The 23,188-nt window shown below is 48.5% G+C and overlaps 1 protein-coding gene across 3 annotated transcripts in view; it reads right to left on the reverse strand.

Moving 5' to 3' along the window:
* Positions 1–23,188, reverse strand: part of rab11fip4b (RAB11 family interacting protein 4 (class II) b) — a 43,997-nt gene that overhangs the window by 5,991 nt on the left and 14,818 nt on the right. For all 3 annotated transcript variants that reach the window (XM_062545189.1, XM_062545182.1, XM_062545175.1), the window contains exons 2-9: positions 11,230–11,432; positions 10,261–10,440; positions 8,172–8,306; positions 5,909–5,941; positions 2,571–2,670; positions 2,103–2,206; positions 1,398–1,538; positions 317–398 (exon numbers count right to left, since the gene is read on the reverse strand). In XM_062545189.1, coding sequence (XP_062401173.1) covers positions 317–398; positions 1,398–1,538; positions 2,103–2,206; positions 2,571–2,670; positions 5,909–5,941; positions 8,172–8,306; positions 10,261–10,440; positions 11,230–11,399 — 945 coding nt within the window. In that variant the 5' untranslated portion in view covers positions 11,400–11,432. The remainder of the gene's footprint in view (positions 1–316; positions 399–1,397; positions 1,539–2,102; positions 2,207–2,570; positions 2,671–5,908; positions 5,942–8,171; positions 8,307–10,260; positions 10,441–11,229; positions 11,433–23,188) is intronic.

The following is a 23,188-nucleotide window of genomic DNA, read 5'->3' on the forward strand; positions in this document are numbered from 1 at the left end:
CAAACACAACTACGTGATATTATGATGATATTTTGGCTCCTCTGACGTTCCCTTTATATAAGTGACTTATACTCAAACTATTAAGGATTGAATAAAAAACCCCGTCTATTCTTCTTGTACAGTCTGCATGTAGAACAGTTGCTTCTAATCGTCTGGACCGTAGCTCAATTTAATTGTGGTAGGAGCAAGATATGGGGATCTATGTCCCGAATAAATCAGTTTAATTTGTACGGATTCGGTGTATTCTGTATGAAAAAAGGACTTAAAATTAAAACAATAATTTATAAAAATGTCAACGACAGAGCAATGCACACACCTCATCCAGTTTCTCAGACTGTGATTTGAGTCGGTTCATGTTCACAGCCATCTCGGTGTTCTCCTCCTCAAGCTGCTGAAGCCTGGGGGAGAGAGAGACAATAACAAATGGACAGAGTCACAGAACAGCTACAGTAGCAACCCAATTAACACAACATTGTCCAAGTGCCATGGTCAATGCTTACTATACGGCTCTTCACCATGCAAGTAGAACGCTCCATTGATTTGGGAACGTTGGGATTGCCCAACATTCTACCGGTCATTATTTCTTGATAGAGGACCTCTGAAAAACTGAATGAACGCTGTCTGGATGATTGGCCTGTCTGAACAGATGTATGGCATCCACATGTAGCACTTATCGCTGCGCACCAGCATCACCAAGTAGCCTACTAGGGTTACGAGCCCTGAGGCCCTGTAAGAGTTGTGGTGTGAGTGTCTTACACTGAAGGCTCAGGTTTTTAGTGACTCCTCTGACTGATCTCACTGTTTAGCACCCACGTTGGGTGCACCTGATCACTCATGCTGAGCAGCAAACGGCACTGAGATTATCACAGCTGCTTTATTTGAGTTTATTTACATTCCATTTCATGGATCTATGGTTACCTATGCGTCATTCTCCAAATAGTTTCATGACGCTGACTTTGCCTGACACGATCAATTTCGTGAGATGTTGTTGCAAAATATATGGAGATTTGAAATGGGGCTTTGTGCACGACGAGCCATATTGGTAATCAGCATTTTTATCACACCACCACCATCAACAAAATTAAGTTTATTCAGATGAATGCAAAAATCATGCAGTCACAACTGCTTCAATTAGTGTTTTCAGCGTTTGACAAAAATGACGAGTCACTTGTGTCTAGCCCCAAGCGCATCACTATCTAAAGATGGATTATTAAACAGTAAATTGTGATTATAAATAATATTGCATTCTTTCTGCAGGAATTGTAAAAACTGTGGATTGCCAAATCCATGTCAGCTTGTGCCAGGGGGTAGAGCTTGTTTGTGTGGGAAGCCTTTTCCTGCACTGCAGTGGTTTTCTCTGTGTGTGTGTGTGTGTGTGTGTGTAGGTGGGTCAGTACCGGTTGGCGAGGAGCTCGATCTCGGTGTTCTTGTCGCGCTCCATCTTGCTGAAGGCCTCGCGGTGCCTCCTCAGCTCCTCCTCCATCAGCCGCTCCGCACGCGCCTCCTGGTCCTTCAGCTGCTCCTCCAGCTCATGCACCCTGACACACACACACACACACACACACACACACGCACACGCACACACGCACAAAAAACAAATTAGGTTGGAATCAAGGTTGGAAGCGGTGTGCACACCCACACACACACACACGTCATCGAAATGCACATTGATACAGATCAAAACTTTAGGCAAATTAGTAACGCAGAACGGAAACTTTGTTTGTCAACATCCTGGACTGGCATCCTGGATTTCCAGAGAACCGTGTGGGTGGGGTGTGGGTCAGCTGTGGAACTGTACAATATGTGAGTCGGTGTAGTTGTGTCATAATTAGTCAGGTATATTGTGCATCCTATTGCTTTTGATAATAGCAATTCAATAAAACAGATAGTTCTTCATTTGACTTGACACCTGAAAAAAAATTCACATAACCGTATCAGAACTTTTCTCCACAGTCTGTATCTCTAAATGTGTCTTTGAGAGAGAGAGACAGAAGTCTGTGTCTGTGTCTGTGTCTGTGTGTGTGTGTGTGTGTGTGTGTGTGTGTGTGTGTGTGTGTGTGTGTGTGTGTGTGTGTGTGTGTGTGTGTGTGTGTTTGTTTTACCGGTGGACCAGCTGAGTGTTCTCTTGCTTCAGCTTGGACTTGACGTCCCCATTCATCAGATTGTCATTTTCCAGCTCGGCGACTTTCTTCTCCAGGTAACTCACCTGCAAGAGGTGACGTCACTTAATTAAGGGGCTCAACATTCTCCTGTCCTGTACCATCTTTAAAACTGATCAGACACAACTGTGGATATCGATCATCCAGCAGACCACTAATTTAGTTTACAACTGGCTCGTATGTTTGTATATCTAAACCTCAACCAACACATGCAGTATTACAGTATGTTGTTCTATCAGCTTAACACTATTTCACAGCAACATATTATGTGTAGAAGGTCAAACACCATTTGTCCAGAATGCTTTTAGGTTGCAGTAATATAGCCAGCGAGTTTGCTCACTCAATTAGACGGTTGGAATGTGGGGGGTGGGCGTAAATGTGTGCTGCGCCCTGTTTGGGACTGCACAGTACCTTCTCAGTGATGTCGATGTCACACGAGTCGATGCTGTCTCTGAACAGGTCCTCCGTGCTGCCGTTACTGCTGCTGATGTTGCTGTTGTGGAGGAGTTGCCTGGAGAACAACAAGAAGCAGACGGAGAGAGACAGAGAGATGGAGAGAGAGAGAAAGAGAGAGACAGAGAGAGAGCGAGAGAAAGAGAAAGAAAGAGAGAGAGACAGAGGAAAAAAAGAGAAAGACAGAAAGAGAGAAGAAGAGAGAGAGCGCGTGTGAGTAAGACAGGTGAGCACAGTCAGGCGAGTGCACCCATTGCAGCAGGACGACTGCACCAAAGCGCCCTCTCTCTGAACAGCCGCTCAGCCGCGCGCGCTGAATGAGAGCCGAGCCGAGCCGAGTGGAGGAGAGGACACGCACACGTACGGCAGCGGCAGCAGCACCCTTACCGTCGCTCCTCGTGCTCCCGCCAGATTGGCAAACAGCCCAACTCTCTTATCAAGGTACATCACGCCTCCCACTCGCCGTGCTGCTGCGGAACAGCCCAGCCACTCCGGGCTGGAGAGCCCCAGTTTCCCTCCGCGCGACTGCAGCGAGCCAGCGAGCAAGCGAGTAGCACAGAGAGGAGAGGAGAGGAGAGGAGCAGAACTGACCCACTGCTCATTGCCTCTGTGGTACCGCCAGAGCACCACTCCCCACTCCCACCCACGTGTTCTCACACACACACACACACACACACACACACACACACACACACTACACAATGTGCCCGCCAATGTCCCATGACAGTGACACACACGCTGCAGGGCCCTGGTTTTCGTAACTCTTTCACCCCCACCTCCCCCCTGTCCCTCAGTTTTGTACTCTGCCCCCACTCTGTCTAAACACAGACAGGCGTGCTTCATCTTTCTCACACACTTTCATCTCTCTATCTCTGCCTCCCTCCTTCATCACATTCTCTTCCCTTTTCTCTCGCTCTCTCGCTCTCTCTCTCTCTCTCTCTCCCTCTCCCTCTCTCTTTCTCTCCACCCACCCCCTCTCTTCAATGCGATGACTTCATATGCTGGGCTCCATTATGGAGATTGTTCATAAAATGGCTCGATGGTGTGTGTGTGTGTGTGTGTGTGTACAGCGGTGTGTGCAAGTATGTGTGTGTGTGTGTGTGCGCATTTGTGTCTGTGTGTGTGTGTGTGTGTGTGTGTGTGTGTGTGTATGTGTGAGGGACTGGAGGTGTTGAGGGCTGCCTGCCAAACATTTATCAGGACTGGCAGGCCATTTTCATCCTGCCACCGTGATTCACTCACTCACTCCCTCCCTCTCTCTCCCTCTCTCTCTCCCTCTCTCTCTCTCCCTCTCTCTCTCCCTCTGTCAGACACACAAAGAAGCACAGCGCTGCTGGGACAAGGACAGGTATAGTGGTCTCTCTCTGAGTGGGAGAGTTAGAGATTGCTGAGCCAAGCTCAAATTCTCACTTCTCTCCAGAGTGTCTTCATATACGCAAAAATATTTAATACCCCCAATATGTGCACAGCAGTGATGCGCGGGTACGTGTCTGAACGCCCCGCCCCGCCCCGCCGTTTACAACTAACCCGACCGCAACTCGGACCGCAAAAAAAAAATATTGAAATACAGGACCCGACCCGCTTCCCGACCCGCTTATTGTAAAAAGTAGCCTAGTCTAACTTAGTCGTAGCGTCATTGAGCTATGCAAAATTGGTATCTCATATGCATGTAAAACAATAATATAGCCTATATTGCCTAATTATATATAGCCTATAATTGCTCAGAATTTGGGAAACATGCATTTAGTCTACCTTTTTTTTGTTCCGTGTCAGCATTCATCCAAAAATGTGGCTGTTTGACTCAACATTGAACATAATTAGCCTAGGATTTTCCTATACAAATTCTGTTTCAGCCGTTCCTCACATGAATGCCTTGAAGCTCTCCCAAGCATGAAATGCAGGCATAGAATATTATTAAGAAACTCTTTATTAACGTCTTCATCAATGGACCAAAAGTCCATTGCTCCGCGATTATAAATTGCAGCGAGATGAAACCTTTATTGCACGACGTGGGGAAGAGCAGACGTGGGGCTTTCCAACGAGCCACTAGGCCTATAAGTTGCGCAAGGACGCACATATTGCATGCTCATACCAATTGTAGGCTATATGCCTTGATGACATTAAATTAAGAAATATTTCCTGATTTGGGAAACTTTTAGTTTATTTTTCTTTCCATAATACCATTCGATCTTGCTGGAAATTATCAGACTTGAGAAACACGCATTGCATCGGCAACTTCGCTGCTCAGTAGACGATTCTGCCACTTTCTGTAGAGGCCAGCAGTTCGAGATAAAAGCTGCAGATCATAGACAGAGAAAGCATATGCTCTGAGAACAGAACACAACTGCATGTCAAGTGTAGCCGAGGGTCTGTCTACGCAGAAACAACAAGTGCATTTCTACATGTTCGTGACAAAATGTGGGGGATAGAATCGCGTTTCAGTGGGAATGCTGCAACTTATGTCTTTTTCTTCTAAAGACAATTATGTACGATATAAATGACAATTTATTTTTTTTACCGACCCGACCAAACATGACCCGCATATCATTAAAAATATTTTTTCTTGACCCATAACCGCGGGTGACCGCGGGTGACCGCGGTCGCCCGCTCGATTTGGATCAGCCCGCGCATCACTGGTGCACAGTATACACACCGGGTGCACAGAGTATGGTAATCTGTGTATCCCCATATTTTCAGAGATATACATTACTCTCATGGACTTACATTTCATATAGGGAATATGTTCATACAGCATCTAGATGATGAAACAATTTAACTCACAGCCCCTAAAATAAGAGAGTGTAATTGATGAATATACTAGATGGCAAACTGTTATACTTGATTGCACTGCATCATTTAGTAAATGAATGAACAGCTCTGTGGAACTGGCCGTGTCAGCTAAAAAGTATGAGACAGGTATCCACGGACAGTTGGTCCCTTTGATGAATGGCCTCTGAGACTCATAATAACGCTCCTCTAAATAGAGTGAGAAAATGCCTCCTCTCCTCTCATTTCATCTCATGCCCTGTCCTCCTAAATCTTTCTCCATTCTCTTTATCTCTTCTCCCCCTCCCTCCTCTCCTCTCCCCTCTCCCCCCCTCCTCTCCTCTCCCCTCCTCTCCCCTCTTCTCCTCTCCCCTCTTCATCTAATCACATTAGACACACACAGTTAGTGACCGTGTATTCAAACCATGTAGACCCAAGGTAATGATTAACCTGGTAGAGCCAAACAACTACGCCGCCAAGCCTGTCTGCGGTCAGTCGGTCAAGTCACAGAGGCAGCAGAGGCAACTCACCTGCCAATCGCTGTGCTGGACATCTTCCTGGGGCTGAAAGACACAAGAGACACACAAGAGGCGCGTTTAATGACAACTCGCTTCATTAGAAAACTCAGCAGGATACGCACAGATACTTGAGTTTCACTCACAGCTGGGGAGACTTGATGGCTATTTGATTTGGAGGGGGCATAGCAGAGAGGGGCAGCAGAAGATATGGCGGGAGGATTTGAAGGGTATGTGAATGTTAATGAAAGCCCTTTCTACCCTCGGGGAGGCCGGGCCCTTTCTGGTGGCTCAGCGTTTCTGCTCTTACAAGACCAAATTCTATTTCCAATCGCCCGGCGCCTTTGGGTCCTCCCACCACTTATTGTTTTTGTGTGGATGTGTGTGGACCCTGGGAACGCTAGAACATTCCAGGATGGAAACAATCTCTCTCTCTCTCTGTCTCTCTCCCTCACACACACACACAGACACACACACAAACACACATGTACTTGTGATACACAGTATGCACGTTAATATGCAAGATTTTGTAGATACCGACTACCTGTGCACATGCATTGAATACACGTGTGTGTCTGTGTGCAACTGAGCAGCTGCAGCTCTGCTTGTGGGTGTATAATGAACTCCAGCACAGATGAAGTGTTTTGGATGTATATGCTTGTGTCTTTAACACACACACACACACACTCTCTGTCTCTCTGTCTCTCTCTCTTTGTTTGTATGCAGGTGTGTACGTGCGCTGGCGCTCACTAGTCCTCTTCTAACCGGGCACATGTAGCCTTTTGTCCTGCCTGCTGACTAAGTCACATTTCCCATTAAAACATCGTCCACTCCCGGCCCACTCTCTCCCTCCGCTGTGAATTTCAATTCACACATCCCTCTAGTCATTTCCATGCTGCACCCCCCCCCTCTCTTCCGTTCCACCTAAGTGCAGACCTGAGAGGCAGCCTTATCGAGTCCCATGTTCAGAGCAGAAAGGGCGAGCGAAGGCCCCCCCTCAGGGAGGGAGTGTTCGGTCAGCAAGAGACCCTCTATTCTAGACTTTTCCGTGCTGCGCCATACTCTCTACCAGACTCTCCTGCCATTGTGAATCACATGTCTGTGTCTATGTATGTGTATGTGTGTGTGTGTATGTGTGTGTGTGTGTCTGTGTCTGTGTCTGTGTCTGTGTGTGTGCATATGCATGCATGGGCGTGTGTGTGTGTGTGTTCACATGAATGATAATTCGGGTGCTGCGCAACTCTGTGCGAGTTGGTCAGTGAGACATTTCTCTAAACAGGACCATTAGGACACAGGACATGTGCCCAAAAATATCCCGCCTGCGTTCCTGGAGGGTGCTGAGGTAGACGAGGGTGAGGTAAGAGGCGCACACAGAGGTGAGGGCGAGAGGTAATTTTAGAGTTTACATAATACTGTAGCATTAGCGTGGGGGAGAGACAGGTGGAACGCTACGCTAGCTAAATCAAACAGCGCAGGAGCATAAGGAGGGAGTCGAGTACAGGGAGCCACTGTTGCCTTCAACCCACATAGACTCACTGATCAACTCTGACTCTGCCAATATCTAACCAGACAAACCTTAGTTTGGCCATACAGGGGTGAGGATAGTATATTTTGGGAGGTTATGTGTACTGCCAGTTTTTAAACATAAAAAAAATCTAAACCAGTACCATTCACTTTGCTTGTGTAAAGAGTTTGCACATTTGTTAGCGCTACTTGGAGTCCTCAGTTGAGTCTCACAAATGTTGCGTGTTCGACTGAAGAGCTTCAGTGAGGAGCTGCGGTGTTCTCTGTTCTCTCTCTGGATCTCTCCCCTGATATTTCGCCCTCACTTCCTTATTGGAGGGTTAGCGTTGCAGCAACACTGCTGCCATGGCAACCACTTTTCTTAAACGGAATACATCCTGTTTCATCTTATACCCCATAAGAACGGAGGAGGCTGGCATAACCCGGAGTAAGAATCTGTACGTCACTCTGTGGGTGCCTCTCATTAGGTCTTTTATACACCCTCCCTTCCTTCCTCGATCCTCGTCCTCACTGATCTAGATAAAGAATGATGGGGCAGCAACAATGGGATAGTATATCCAGTGTTAGTTATAGATCAGTGGGAACGCCCCTTGAGGACCGAGGAGAGATGTTGAGAGGCCCCCTGTGTATGAGGGTGGGTGGGTGTATTGAGAAAATATCCATAGCAGCAGCACTCATGAACTTCATGCGATAAGGCCTGAAGGCCCCCTGCCCCTTCCATTCCGTGACCTCTGACCCTGCCGCGGTACGGTACCTGTTGGCCTTGAGGTTCTTGAGGCGGGCCTCCAGGTCGTTGAGCAGGTTGACCTTCTTGCAGCACTGGGAGCAGAACACGTCCATCTGCTCACCGCTGTACGGGGGCCGCGCCCGCCGAGGGGTCTGGCCCGCACTGCAGAGGAGACACAGCAGACAGATATGGTTAGCTACACACACGCGCACACACACACACACACACACACACACACACACACACACCCTAAACAGTAAACACACATACAGTACACTCCCCCCTGCCCTTTCCATTATGTTGGAAGTTGGACTCATAAATCAAACATTTTATGGGAAAATATTTTATGCAAATTAATAGCAGAGATGGATTTGTTGAGTATGGATTTGTCTACACACGCCTATGTCTGCACACCTGATCAAACACTGAGCCACAGACACTCACAACACCTTACCAAACCACCATATCAAACCTCTAAACAGGGGTTTCCAACCCACCGTAAATCAAACCTTCCAAACCTTTTTTGGCAGGTGACCCTACTTAAATGTCACAAAATGTTGGCAACGCCAATCATTCACGTGTAGCGAGAGAGGGCGCAACTCATCTCCGCTGTAACCTCCAGGCGGTACTTTTATTTTCCAAATGTCCTTACTCGTCTGATTGTTTAGCTACGTAGTTTTGAACATAATAGTAGAATAAGAATTCCATCAATCAAACATCTCATGCAGCCATGCTGCCAGTTTAACTTTACTTAGCTAGATTGTGATGAAGAATCTGTTACTTAACTTGGATATCATGGTTTTTTTTTAATATATTTGTTATCTAGCTTATGTATAATTTAATGTAATGAACTGGTCAATTGTTAGATATCTCAGCGGACCTCACATCGTTTCCCAACCCCACAAGGTTGGGAAGCGATGCTCTTAAGCATCAGAGTAGTAGACTCTGTAGTGTGCAAGGTAACTGAGAGATTTAGCGTTGGGTGGCGGGTGAGTGCTGTGCATTGATCTGGCACACAAGACAAGCGCTGCTCTCCTCGCCACTCATGCACCGCAGGTCTGACTGAAGTGCTTCTTCTCTGTCCTCGACACATTCAAAAAATTCTGCACATAGTTTTAAATCTAAACATATTTTTATCAAAAAATACAAAACATCTCAACCGGACTTTCTGTAAGAGCACTAATATTAGTGTGAAGTAATCCAAGTTAGGCCTTCTGCATCTTCAAGTACTGCATACACGTTCGCACCAACTCATTACTATGGGAAAACTATTTTTAACCTTTACCAAAGGTATACAGTTTAATCTGGAATGTCCCCTACACAGTTCACCTCCATAATCTCTCTCTCTCTCTCTCTCTCTCTCTCTCTCTCACACACACACACACACACACACACACAAACACACACAGTTCACCTTCAAAACAAAAGACAGCTCGAGGCTATCAGTCCCATCAGGGGCTCCTAAGCCTCACACACACAGACTCGTCTAAAACAAAATGCCGCAGTAATGAGTTTGGGATCAATCGGACCGTTTCATTTCGGGGGAGTAAATCCTCCCGCTAACGGCTGTGGGGGAATGCTAATCAAGCTAGCGGGGGGTTGAGCCTCCACAGCCCACTGGTCAGGAGTCACCAGTAATGAGCTCTGACCTCAGAGACAGGGGCTCCCAGAGTCAACGAGTGGGTGCGCACACACACACACACACACACAGGCGCACACACACACAGGCGCGCGCGCACACACACACACACAGATTTAGTGAGGATTAAGGTTGTTACCACTCTGAACAAAATGAGCAAATAGACCAGACACTCTGAAATAAAATCAGGTCAAGGCAACAACTTTTAACATCTTACTCTCAGTTTAAACTTTCCCTCTCTCCCCAAAACTCACTGGGTTCACTAAACACACTAATTAAACAACTTTACTATAGTCAGGTCCTCATGTCTACAGTGTTACTGATGATGTGACCGCTGATAGCAGTCGCAGGATGAATTCTGATGAGACATGGAAAAACACAGAAACCGGCAAAATGACACAAAGTGTTGTCACTGTCCAACTGCTTATTGAGCTGACCGCACATTTCCTGCGTGAATGATGCGGTAGAGGTTCTGACCTGGAGGGCACGGAGGATCCCAGGTCTGAGTGGCCGTTGGTGCGGTTCTCATCGTCAGGGCTGCTGGGCGCGTACTCGGCGTCGTCACCCACGCCGTAGTCCTCGAACTGCTCCTCGTTCAGGGACGCCGAGGAGATCGTGGACAGGTCAGAGGTCACGGAGGGGTTCATCTGGCCCCGCCTACAATCAGACAGGAAGTTCAGGGTCAGGAAGTCCCGGAGATGCACGTGTACAAGAACACCAGTCGTTCACACTGCAGCTCCCCTGCGATCATTACAATCATGCAGGCAAAGATAACTTTGAACTCACACACTACGAAACCACATTTGTGTATCTAATGTTGTGCGTGTAAATGTTCTTGAGGGTTGTAATAAGGTGAGGATTTTCATTAGCTACATTTCTGTCATCTATTGTGGAAATTCTCAATCCAACTGCAACCCCCATGATCACTGCACTGCACTGCATAAATGAACCCTCCTCCAGTGCAGCTGATTTAAATCAGTGTGCTGCGCTTTGATTGGCACAGGTGTGCTCAGGTAATCAGAAAGAGCCCTGATGAGCTCAGGTGATAACAGAGAGCAGACAAACACAGGTGTGCTCAGGTATGGTTTTAGGTCAAGTTTCATATACAGATCATTTAAAAAATATCTACTACTGCTGAAACACCACTCCTCTAATGTGCCGTTTGACATATACATGTGTGTTGAGAATTATATTAGTGGGTTTCATCAAGTCCCTTACCACAGGTGTATAAAATCAAGCACCTAGCTTATGATCGCAGACTGCGTGGTGCTTGTTGTATTGATGTGCATGTGTGTGTGTGTGTGTGTGTGTGTGTGTGTGTTGTATTGATGTGTGTATGTGTGTGTGTGTGTGTGTGTTGTATAGATGTGTATGTTTGTGTGCATGTATGTGTGTGTGTGTTGTGTAACTGTGTATACTGTAAGTGTGTTGAGTGTGGCGACTGACTTCTCCTCAGGGAAGAAGAGGCCCAGGCCCTCAGTGGACCGTCCTCCATCCGAGCTCTCGGAGCCGGGGACGCTCTCCACAGCGCTGTCCCTGTCCGACTCGCGCGCCTCACAGCCTTCGGCCTCCTCCTCCTCAAACAGCACGCCGTCCACTTCCGTCCGCGTGCACATGCTTATCGATTGGCCAAATCCCTCCTCCACGTACTGTCACAGGAAGAGGACGAGAGAGAGAGTGAAATTAGGGCACTGTACCACACATGCAGCACATGCAAATCAGATCTGATGGGTTTGGTAACATGCGGTATAACAGGACACGCACACGCACACGCACACACACACGCACACGCACACGCACACGCGCACACACACACACACACACACACACACACACACACACACCTAGTTTGAACTGGAGCTGGCTACACCAGACGAGATAAAGGCACGTCCGTTCGAAAAAATTAGACCCGGCTTCTAAAACGATTTATTTTGACCCTACGCGAACAGAAAACAGAACACCTCAGCTGGAGACCCGTGTAGCATCCCTGTAAAGCCAAACACACAAGGTTTGCATGTATCTCGTAGGTGTACACCAAACTCTGTCTGAGAAGTTTTCAACTCATGAATAATGGCAAAAATCACTTGTGATCAAACACTAAAACACGACGCTTAATCGCTCCAGGTCCTCCAGAGCTCACATGAGACACGGGAGGTCATTAGAGAGATGACCCCGCTGGTGAACGGACACGTCAATACCAGATTAAAGCGCCCGATCGGCGTGGGAACGTCTCAAGAGGCCGGAGCGGCAATGTCGGCGGGGTCAAAGGTCGGCGCAGGACAATCCCGCCAGAGCGGAACGCTGCCGGCCCGCCGAGCTCAGCAGGAGTGCGCCAGCCAGCAGGCACGGGGAGCGTGACCTCGCCAGGGCGAGACCTACGGGGGGCGCGGGAGACACAAAGGAACAAACGAGCCCCGCAGTCTAACGGCCTGACGGCTAAGACAGGCGTCGAGCTGGCGACAGCTGACAGCGTGACACCCCCATCGCCATCTAAACAAACAAACACACACACACACACAATCTCCATTTAAACAAACACACAAACACACACACCCCATCACCATCTAAACAAACAAGCACACACACACACACAAATACAAACACACACACCCCATCTCCATCCAAACAAACACACACACACACACACACACACACAGACACACAACATCTCCATCCAAACAAACACACACACACCCCATCTTCATCTAAACACACACACATGTCGTGCACACACACACACACACAAACACACACACACACACACACACACACACACACACACACACACACACACACACACACACACAAACACACACCCCATCTTCATCTAAACAAACACACATGCACACACACACACACACACGCACACACCCTATCTCCATCCAAACAAAACACGCACACACAGCACCATGAACTCGTACAGTGACACAAGACAAAGTAACAACAATGTCAGAAGAAGTCTATATATAGTCCATACAGTATGCACATGCCATTATTTCCCACAGATCACTGCTGAACTGCGAGTGAAGAGTTGAGTCACTCGTCTCTTGCCATGCCTCCTAAGCCCCCGGGCAGGATTTGCCCATTTGTGTGGTTCACCAGACTGGTTCTGCAGCTAACGGTCTGACGGGGAGCGGAGCGTGAGGGTGAGGGTGAGGGTGAGGGAGCGGGCGAGGGCCGTGCCCAGTCAGCTGAGCTGAGCTGCTCTGGACTGGGCGAGCCTGTCTGGCCACTCCAGGAAACAGCCTGGGAAGCAGAGGGAGCCCGTACTTAAGGATTAGAGCCTCTTGGAGTGGGAGAGACAGAATGAGGGAGAGTAGAGTAAAGAGAGAGAGAGAGAGAGAGAGAGAGAGACGGAGAGTGAGGTCTGTGGTGAAGAAGTGTTTAGTATTCCACTGAGACTGTCAAAGGAGGACAAAAAAGCCACTCAGTGTGTGGTCAGGCAAGCAGCCCACTGAGAGGTCGAACGTGCCTCAAAAACACACAGATACAGACAGAGAGAGAGAGAGAGAGAGAGAGAAATGCTCATATTTTGAAATATGTTTCCAAATAACCTATGATTACAGCAATTCAGACAAACACAAGAGCAATCATAGAACAGACAGAAGCCCCCAATCAGCTCTCAGTCTGTGTGGTGCCACTAATGGTGGAAACTGCAGCAAATGTAGTCGCAGCTTCTTCAGCCACATGACACAAGCAGGTGTAGCCAGGTAGAGGACGGCCACCCAAAGCCGCTCTGCTTCATCATCACCCTCATCCCTTTGCACTCATCCCCACTTCTTCAACACACCCTTGCACATCTCCCCTGGGAACACTTGAGTCTCATCATACAAGTGTAGCAGAAGCCAGCTGGTACGACCTACTGTATATGTGCGGTAAACCTCCCTCCCAACTCCTTAGGGAACATGCTAAGAAATGCTAGCCCCCGTGAGTTTTCCCCTCCCAACTCCATGGGAAACATGCTAGTAAGAAATGCTAGCCCCCGTGAGTTTTCCCCTCCCAACTCCATGGGAAACATGCTAGTATTTTCCCCCCCCCCCCCCCATGGGTTTTCCCTACCAACTCTTTGGGAAACATACTAGTAAGAAATGCTAGCCCTCCCTGGGGTTTCCCTCCCAACTCCTTAGGAAACACGCTAGTTAAGAAATGCTAGCCCCTCCATGAGTTTTTGCTCCCTTGCTAGCACACTCCCCTCCCAATCCGAGGCGATCCAAGTTGCAGGTTCAAGTCCGGGCAGGTGCAGAGCTGAACTGAACGGTCAGTCACACATCACGCAGTTACGCAACCACTTCCCATGGCTAAGGCTGCCATTGTGAGTGTGGCCAGCCACGCAACTCTGTAGCCAGACAAAGGTGCAGGTGGAACGTAATCCAGTTCAGCCCAGGACTGCTTTGTCACTGAAACTCTGAGTAATTTTAGCCGTTGATTTCCACGTAGCTGGGCCTTGGCCGGCCAGCATTAGCTCAGGGCTTAAGGGCTCCATTACATAAGACACGGATGAAGCAATGTGAGGTAAGGCTTGCACTTCAGTCCTACACAGGTTTGTTGGTATTAAAGCTGCCTGAGTAGTCCAGTTAAACAATAATGTATGAGTAATTTCTGAATATTCCACAGCTACAGATGGTATGACCAGAGGACCTGTTAAAGTACCAGAAGCCTCAGATTTGTTATGGCTGTCAATTAATGGTTGCTCAATGAACCCTGTGTTGAGCCACCTTACACTACCCAGTCATAAACTCATTAGACAGCTTGTCTGCTAGTTGTTAACGCTACAATAAAAAACAAAAAACATAACAGATGAGACATCCTTGGAACAACAATGAAACTTGGATCAGTGATTTGCTGTCAGCATGGTTTCTGCAGAACTCAACACATCGCAATGTGGAGTAGGCAATGACAGAAACAGGCCCAGGCGCTGACATGCTCAAACATAACACCCAGCCAGATAAGGCCGTATTGTACACTTTTTCGTGGCCATGAGGCGTATATATACTCTGGCTCTGGGCCTTTCCCCCCCGGGCTTTACTGAGGCGGCCCAACTGGACAATCATGAATGGGGGCGATGGCCAGGAAAGGACTCAACCTAACGAGGGCCTCACTCAAGAGATGATTAGCAAGAGCTACGACACACACACACACACACACACACACACACACACACACACACACACTCACGAGATGATTAGCAAGAGCTCCGACAGTGTGGCTGTGCTGGGTGCCTCTTACTCCGCGTCCCAAGACCAACACCCGCACGCACGCGCACACACACTCTCTCTCCCTCTCATTCACATATACACACACACACACACACACACTCTCTCATTTGTGCGCACACACACAGTGCGGTTTTAGAAGTATTTATAGTAGAGGCCAGATTGCATGAATGAATAGGCCCTCATTAAGAATATGAATTACAGGTTGCCTTTGCATGGGCAGACAGATTTACCGCAGCAGCAGCTACAATGACTTTCACTCAGCAACATACATACTCCATAGACGTGTGCGCACACACACACACACACACACACACACAGAACAAAACAATACAGAGGGCAAGACCATTTGGTGCTGACGCAGATTGGGGCTCAGGTTGGCCGAGTGAGAGTCTGAATGAAAACATTCACTGATTTGGTGACAGAGAGAGCATGAGGGAGAGAGAGAGAGAGAGACAAAGAGAGAGGGATATATCAGGTGTTTAAAAAATACTGTACACAATATACAATTACAGCCAGGCTTGCACTTTCTTTCTTGCCGTGCACTGTCACTTTCTCCACTGCATAGAGGACTGAATTAATTTTGCGATGTGGATGCTTTAATGAGATTATTTTGACACTCCAAAATGCTAGAAGTCGGACGCAAAGCAGAATATTGAAAGAAGGGGGCATCAAGGAAGTGGCCTGCGAACCTCCGATGTTCACAGGGGCATCACGGCCATGGCTGCCGTGAAATTCCAACCCTGATTACAACCTCAAAAAACCATATAGAGGGCTCACAAAGAGAAAGAGAAAGAGAGAGCAAGAGAGAAAGAGAGAGAGAGGGGGGAGAGAGAGAGAGAGACCAACAGAGAGAGAGAGAGAGAGACAGAGAGCGACCTGACTCCTGCGTGCCCGCCCCCGCGGGGGTTTGGTTTGGACCTGATTCAACCGGCATCTGGCGAGCTGCTCGGCCTAAGGACTCGCAGCAGCAGCAGCAGCAGCGGCGGTGGTGGCAGCGGTTGAGAGAGCCCGTGGCGGCCCATACTGTACCTGCCGATCCCTCCGCCGCTCTGCACAAACAGTGCTGCTGAATGGGGCTCATAGCAGGGCCTGCCCCCTCAGGGACCAGCAGGTGGATCAAAGCAGAACGCCTCCAACATGAATAGGCATTACTGTAAGAGGAAAATACAGCCCGGGCCTAATGGGAGGCACCGCTTGGATGTGTTGGACCGAAGAGCTACACAACACAGGCTTTATATAGACACGGTGGTGGGGTGGGAACTCTCTCGACAGGCTCATGGAATATGTCCTGGGGCTGCCAATATTTTGGTAGGCAATAATTCACTGTAAATGGAGTCTTTAACATCCTCTGCTGTAGTGTGCTTTGCGGTCTGCCCTTGAACCGGAGAGGAGAGACCCCAGGAGCCCTGTCCTAGTTCCTGAAAAACTACATTACCCAGAGTTCATTATCTCAATCCAGAGGCACAGCGTGTGCCAAGCCAGTGACACCGAATACGGCGATAAGGCAAGAGCGCAAAAGTTCAGCCAGTGGGAGCAGCAGGCCCTGGAACAAAAAAAGCACCTGTGAAAACCCTTGTTTCAAACACTCCGGCTTAACGTCCCCCACAATGCACCTCTCGGCCCGATCCGCCATCATCCCCCGTGCGCTCATCCATCAGTCCGCGGTGTAACGTGGCATCTTTATAGGGCTGATCATCGCCCGGGTGCTGCAGCGGGCAGCTGAGCGCTCACACCCTCGCGTTATTGATGGGCCCACTTACAGGCGCACACAGAGCATCAGTGATGGTGATGGAGCATCATCTGGCCTACGGGAGACGGCACAAAGCGCGCGTACTGTAGCACACGGATCCACACGGAGAACTCGGAACAATGCGGCCTAGACTGGGCCGCCTGGATGATACCGTCACAGCGGATCGCTCATGTATGGGGAGCACGTTTACAGACATCTAGGCTCTTAAAGCGAATGTGTTGGAAGCAACACAAACTGTGTTGTCCCTATCAGGAGGACATAGAGATGTGTTAAAAACAACGCCAGTTGTGTTGTTTTTTTTAACACATACTGTGTACACTCTTGAAAGGAACAAAAACAATGTCTTGGAATTTGAAGCAACACAAATTGTGTTGCCCCTATCTGGACAGAGATATGTGTTAGAAACAACACAAGTTGTTAAGTGTAGAAATGCCATAGAATACACACAGACACATGCACACACACACACACACACTTCTTCCATAACCTCTGGTCTGTTTATTCTCTCTGGTCTTTCTGGCATGGACTGTCTGAACTTGGTACTTTGTCTGAGGGAAAGCCAACTAGTGGAGTGTGCTATTAGAGGCTGTGGGTGGCACGCTAGCCCTTACGTTCCTCTCTCACTGCTCTCTGTTTCTCTCAGAGACGAGCAAGTTAACGAGGCCTGCACTGTGGCGCACGAGCTACATGTACAGAGAGGAACCGAGAGGAACCGAGAGAAACAGAGAAGAACAGAGAGGAACAGACAGGCCGGCTTATTACTGCCCAGACAGTAGAGTGCTCAGCTGCTGATGTCATGGGGGCTTCACTTCGCTTTAGAGGAGGGGGGGGGGGGGGGGGGGTGCTGGGCCGAGCTTGTTAGTGGTGCAGATGCAACTGTTTGGACGGTGTTTCTGTGTTTCTCTCACCCCATTCTCTCTCCTTCATGCTGTCTCTGTTACTGAGGAGGAGGAGGAGGAGGAAGATGAGGAGGAGGAGGAGGAAGAACTCGGCACAGTCCTCTAGCAGAACTGATCGCAGCCATGTATTATTCAAAGGCAGAGAGCAACTGAACGAGCGAGAGGGAGAGAGAGAGAGAGAGAGAGAGAGAGAGAGAGAGAGAGAGAGAGAGAGGAGAGGAGAGGAGCTCTTCAGGGTGATTAGAAGAAGAAAAACAGCGAAACCAAAAATGAAGGCTGTCCTCTGGCCTCAACAAAGAAAGAGTTTCGTGTCTCAGACTCGCTGAAAGCTGAGTACACAGAGAGAGAGAGGGAGAGAGAGAGCGAGCGCGAGAGAGATAGAGAGCGCGAGAGAGAGAGAGAGAGACAGAGAGAGAAACTTTTATGAACACAGAAACGCCTGCAGGTGCTTCTGCAGAAGCGACGACAAGCAGACAGGGCGACGAGCCAAGCCAATGCTGTTTGAGCGTGGCGGCGTGGGAGGAAGACTCTGGGCCCAGGCTTCCTCGGCGGATCCCCGCGCACCACCTGCCTGCCCGTCTCCCCTCATAGCTGCAGGTTAGCGCGGCGGATGGAGGTTCAAACCGAGGCACAACACAACCAGCAGCGCTGCAGCGAGACGCCAGAGATGCTGCAGACAATCCCATGTGCCCTGGAGCCCAGCTAGACACCAGGAACGCACAAACACCACGTACAGATGCTGTTATGACGACAGGAACGCACAAACACCACGTACAGATGCTGTTATGACAACAGGAATGCACAAACACCACGTACAGATGCTGTTATGACGACAGGAACGCACAAACACCACGTACAGATGCTGTTATGACAACAGGAATGCATTAATACCACAGAGAGATGCTGCTACGACGACAGGAACACGTAAAAACCACAGAGAGATGCTGTTGATGACGTTATGATGGCCACCTTTGGGGCAGACTGCTCAGGAGTACCACTAGCTCATGAGCAATTCATGGCTAATCATGAATCTAATCTAATGCACGACAAACAGGAGGACTGAAGAGTTAAGCCTTACAGCCATGAAGGACAAATCAATGTGTGTGTGTGTGTCTATGGCGATGGCTGGGGTGTGTAGTTTAGCGGATGTACATTTGGTGAAGTCGTGTCAAATTCAATACGAAAGGCCATTCAGTGACGGGGTGAACAAGAGTGAACAAAGTCATCATTCTAGAATATCTCCTCCTATTAAGCCTCCTATTAAGTCTTGCCACGGCCATCTTGCCCCACCCTGTAGGGCCTGCTATACCTCCACTGCTCCTCATTCTGCCCAGGGCTAGCGTGAGAAAGTAGTCCACCTCTCTGGGGAGCGCTCACACCCTCGCACCCGTTCACCTCCTCTCACTCCTGCCAAGGACACAGAATACATGTGCGGACAGAACACCCATGTTTCTCAGAACTGTAGTCAAATTCTGTTTATGCAAAGCTATGCAAACATGTGTGTGCTGTTTCCAGCAGGGCGGCCTGTTGGAATGGTTCTCCTCGGGGGAAAGCGGGACAGTCGGAGAGACCACCTTGAAGTTCCCGCATCAGAGTGGCCGTGACAACCATCTGCTCCCAAATATGGCCCCCGCGAGCATGAATATGTTAATGCGCCTCACAACTTTCTCCTTTATCAGCGCACAGAAATCAGCTTCATTTTTGCATTACAGACACACTAGTGTTGTCCTCCAATCACCTTTGGAGTACACTTGTATTATTCGCGAGGGGGGGATGTGCATAAAAATGTGTGTGTGTTAAAAGTTATTTTTATATACTGATATCAGCAGCTCTGTTTGGGGACGCATACTCTTTCTGAACCTGTAGAAACAGAAAACATTTCCTGTGTGGCTTCTGATGAAAACAGATGAAAATAAACAACCCCAAATGCATTACGGATAACCGCAACCACATTCAGGTTGAGTGTATGTGACTAGGTTTTCAAATAAAATAAAATAAAAAAAAACATCTTCTTTGGGAACTTTCTGGAATGTGCGAGAAAACCTTGATGGAAGCGCATCAGAGAGCATGGTGGGTGATCACCTCGGGAGAGGAGCGAGTGAGCGAGTGAGCAAGCGTGCGAGCGAGCGAGAGTGCGAGCGAGCGCCCACATCCATGCGATCTCTCCGGCAGTGCCTTCCTGTTATCAGGATCCTCGCTCACTCGGGGGAAGAGACAAAAAAAACGACGCTGGAATTATTTAGCATCTGCTCTGCTCTGTAGTCAATTATGCAGATGTGGCTTATTGGGGAGGAGGAGAGGAGAGGAGAGGAGAGGAGAGGGGGAGGAGGAGAGGAGGAGGGGTGTGGAGGCATTGATTAGGGGAGGAATCAAGGGAAGGGGGCTTTTTTCATTCTTAGGATGTCAGCACAACTCATGAAAGTAGGGCACAGAGCATGTAAGGCCACTGCTAATTCTGATGCGGCGTGTGCTCGTGTGTGTCGGTGTGTTTCTGCGCTGAGCTAAAGGTGACGTATTAGAATTCATCTCATTTCTCAATGCACAAGTAAAGGTGTGGTCTACTCGCCCTGTAGTCCTTCTGGACGAACACTGAGCTAACCCGGGCTATAACCCTCCGAATCCACCCACACACCTATCCCTGACAACACGCTCCACACACTCAACACAGCTCATCACCTCAGAGCACAGGCACGTTGTGTCACACATAACAACAATAACAAATAAAACAATAACATGCCACTTCATAGCATAACAGCAACACACACACACACACACACACACACACACACGCATGTGTGTGTCCTGCCCACCACAGACCAACTGTAGTACAACATAGAACAGTGCCTAGTAAGAGTAGGATTTTGAAGTCAGAAGCCAGAGAGAGGTATGCCAGGAAACTGGACGACAGCGTGTGTTTACCAGCAATAAATAGGCCCTGGTAGCTGGTGCTTTACATATAGTGTCATTTCCACCAAACCCTCACCGTCTTTCCACCAAACCCTCACCGTCTCTTTATTGTCACCACAGAATGGCTGTTATCTTTATGATTCCCCCCTGTTGCTCAGGCTAGGGCAAATGCACTTTCCATCAACCCCCCCCCCCCCATTCACACACACACACACACACACACACACACACACACAAATAACGCAAACAAACACATGAACCGAGCGTTGCACATGGAAACTAAATGAATCAGACGACAGGAGGATGCGACGCCTGTCAAAACGAGAGCGAAACCCTCTCCCCGGCGCGTGAGAGGTGCCGAGCCCCGCCCCAGAGCAGGTCAAAACAAAACAGCGTCCACACACACAGAGCAAGCGAGCGGCACAGAGCACACACACACACACACACACACACACACACACACAAGCAGCCTCCTGTTTGTAACCTCCGCCCGTCGGCCCCAGTGGAGCAGGTAGCCGCTAGATTGGGTTACTGGGCGTTCCTGGACACAGAATCCTCTCTGTGGCGATGGCCAGCCCATGAGGTACACAGGAAACCAGTGCTGAGCCTGGGACAGTAAACCAATCTGCAGTGTTTTAGTGGCACACAATGCAGCCAGGGACACAGTGTGCGCACACACACACACACACACACACACACACACACACACACAGAAAGAGGACCGTGTGGGAGTGAACTCTGCTCTCGGTAACCACACACCTGGAAATGGGATCTCTTTCCAAGAAACAATACGCAGGCTACTGGAAATTCCTGTTGGTCGTCACAACCGTAATCCGTAACCATCATTTTTCTACTGTAAAGTTTTTTTTAATTGTTTTCCTTTTACCCTGGAGAAAATGGTGAAGAGATGTACTGTAAATGTCTGAGCCCCTTCAGACTAATTAAAGTGGTTCTAAAAAGAAATGAGCTAAACATACATGCTTTTCCCTGAAAATGTTGAGTGTTTCCACCAACTTGTAAATGTAACAGGATAGCGTCATAGTGCGACACCACTTATATGAACCAATGGACCACATTTAAAGAGCAGGGTCATAGCATGACCACTTAAATGAACCAATGGACCGCATTTAAGAGAGCAGACCCAGCTGTGAGCTTTCCAACAGTCAAAAGAAGACTCGCACATCACACAACAGCTGTAAATTTGAGCAACCAATGTTGTCAAGACTTGGCCTCGCTAAAACCATCAGCAAGGGTGATAACAGTTTGTTGGTGTGTGTGAGAGAGAGAGAAAGTGTGTGTCTGCATGTATGTGTGTGTGTGTGTGTGTGTGTGTGAACACACATGACAAAAATCAACCCGGCAGCCATCAAAGCCCTGGGCTCAGCACAGACTACAAGTGTGAAACTTGGGCAGGCAATTAACCTCAGCTGTCTTAATTTTCTATTTCAGGAACATCCGTCTTCCATTACAGAACAGATAACAAGAAACAGGGCCTTTTAATGGAGCGTGTGTGTGTGTGTGTGTGTGTGTGTGTGTGTGTGTGTGTGTGTGTGTGTGTGTGTGTGTGTGTGTGTGTGTGTGTGTGTGTGTGTGTGTGTGTGTGTATGGTAGGGGGTTTCCTTGTCAGAGGCTGCCAGTCAGGGCAGGTTTGAAACAGATGACACTCCACAGACAGTAGAAGGGGAAGGGGACAGCTGGGGCAAACATTGATACTGACAGATAACAGCAGCAGGAATAACAGACACACACAACACACACACACACACACACACACACACACACACACACACACACACACACACACACACACCACCAATGACAACTGACACCAAAGCAAAGACAACTGTGACATTAATGTTTATCCCGTATTGAGTGATGCTTTATATGAAACATAAGGCCAAAGAAGGACAGAGAGGGAGAGCGAGAGAGAGGGGGGGGGGGATAGAAAGATTGAGGGAGAGAGAGAGAAGGCGGGAGAAACAGAGAGATTGGGAGAGACAGAGGGAGAAACAGAGAGATTGGGAGAGACAGAGGAAGAAACAGAGAGATTGAGGGAGAGAAACAGCCCATCAGACAGGCCGTCACTGAGGTGTCAGCAGGCAACAGTGCTCTGTGAGAACCATTACAGAGAGAGAGCACTCCAGCCCAACATCCATCACTGGCTACCCACACACACACACACACACACACACACACACTGGAGGCAAGCAGTGGAGACAACCGAGACACAAACCACAACCAAGCACCATCTCAGTGTTATTTTATTTATAAAGACTCTAACAAGAAAACATATAGGGGAATAGGGGAATAGGGGTTCATATGGGAACTGACATATTGACAATACTGTATATGGTACTACACTACAATGCATAGCCACAGTCTTCTTCACATGTTACAGATCTAAAAATAAAATGCTTCTAGCACCAGACAGAGAAATGGCAGTCTGCGGTGTAGGGGATGTTGTCTGAGGTGGATTACCGCTATTCACTCCAGACTAAAAGTATAATCTCACTTTTGACACTCAGGTGGAAAACACCTGCCTTTGAGAAACCAGATCACTTCCTTTGCAATTGAGGAACACAATGGGCTTTGTTCCAACGCCGAAAAAGGTTTGTGTTTGAAAGTACACACCC

Source organism: Sardina pilchardus, chromosome 1, assembly GCF_963854185.1.
Source record: "Sardina pilchardus chromosome 1, fSarPil1.1, whole genome shotgun sequence".
NCBI classification, from domain to species: domain Eukaryota; kingdom Metazoa; phylum Chordata; class Actinopteri; order Clupeiformes; family Clupeidae; genus Sardina; species Sardina pilchardus.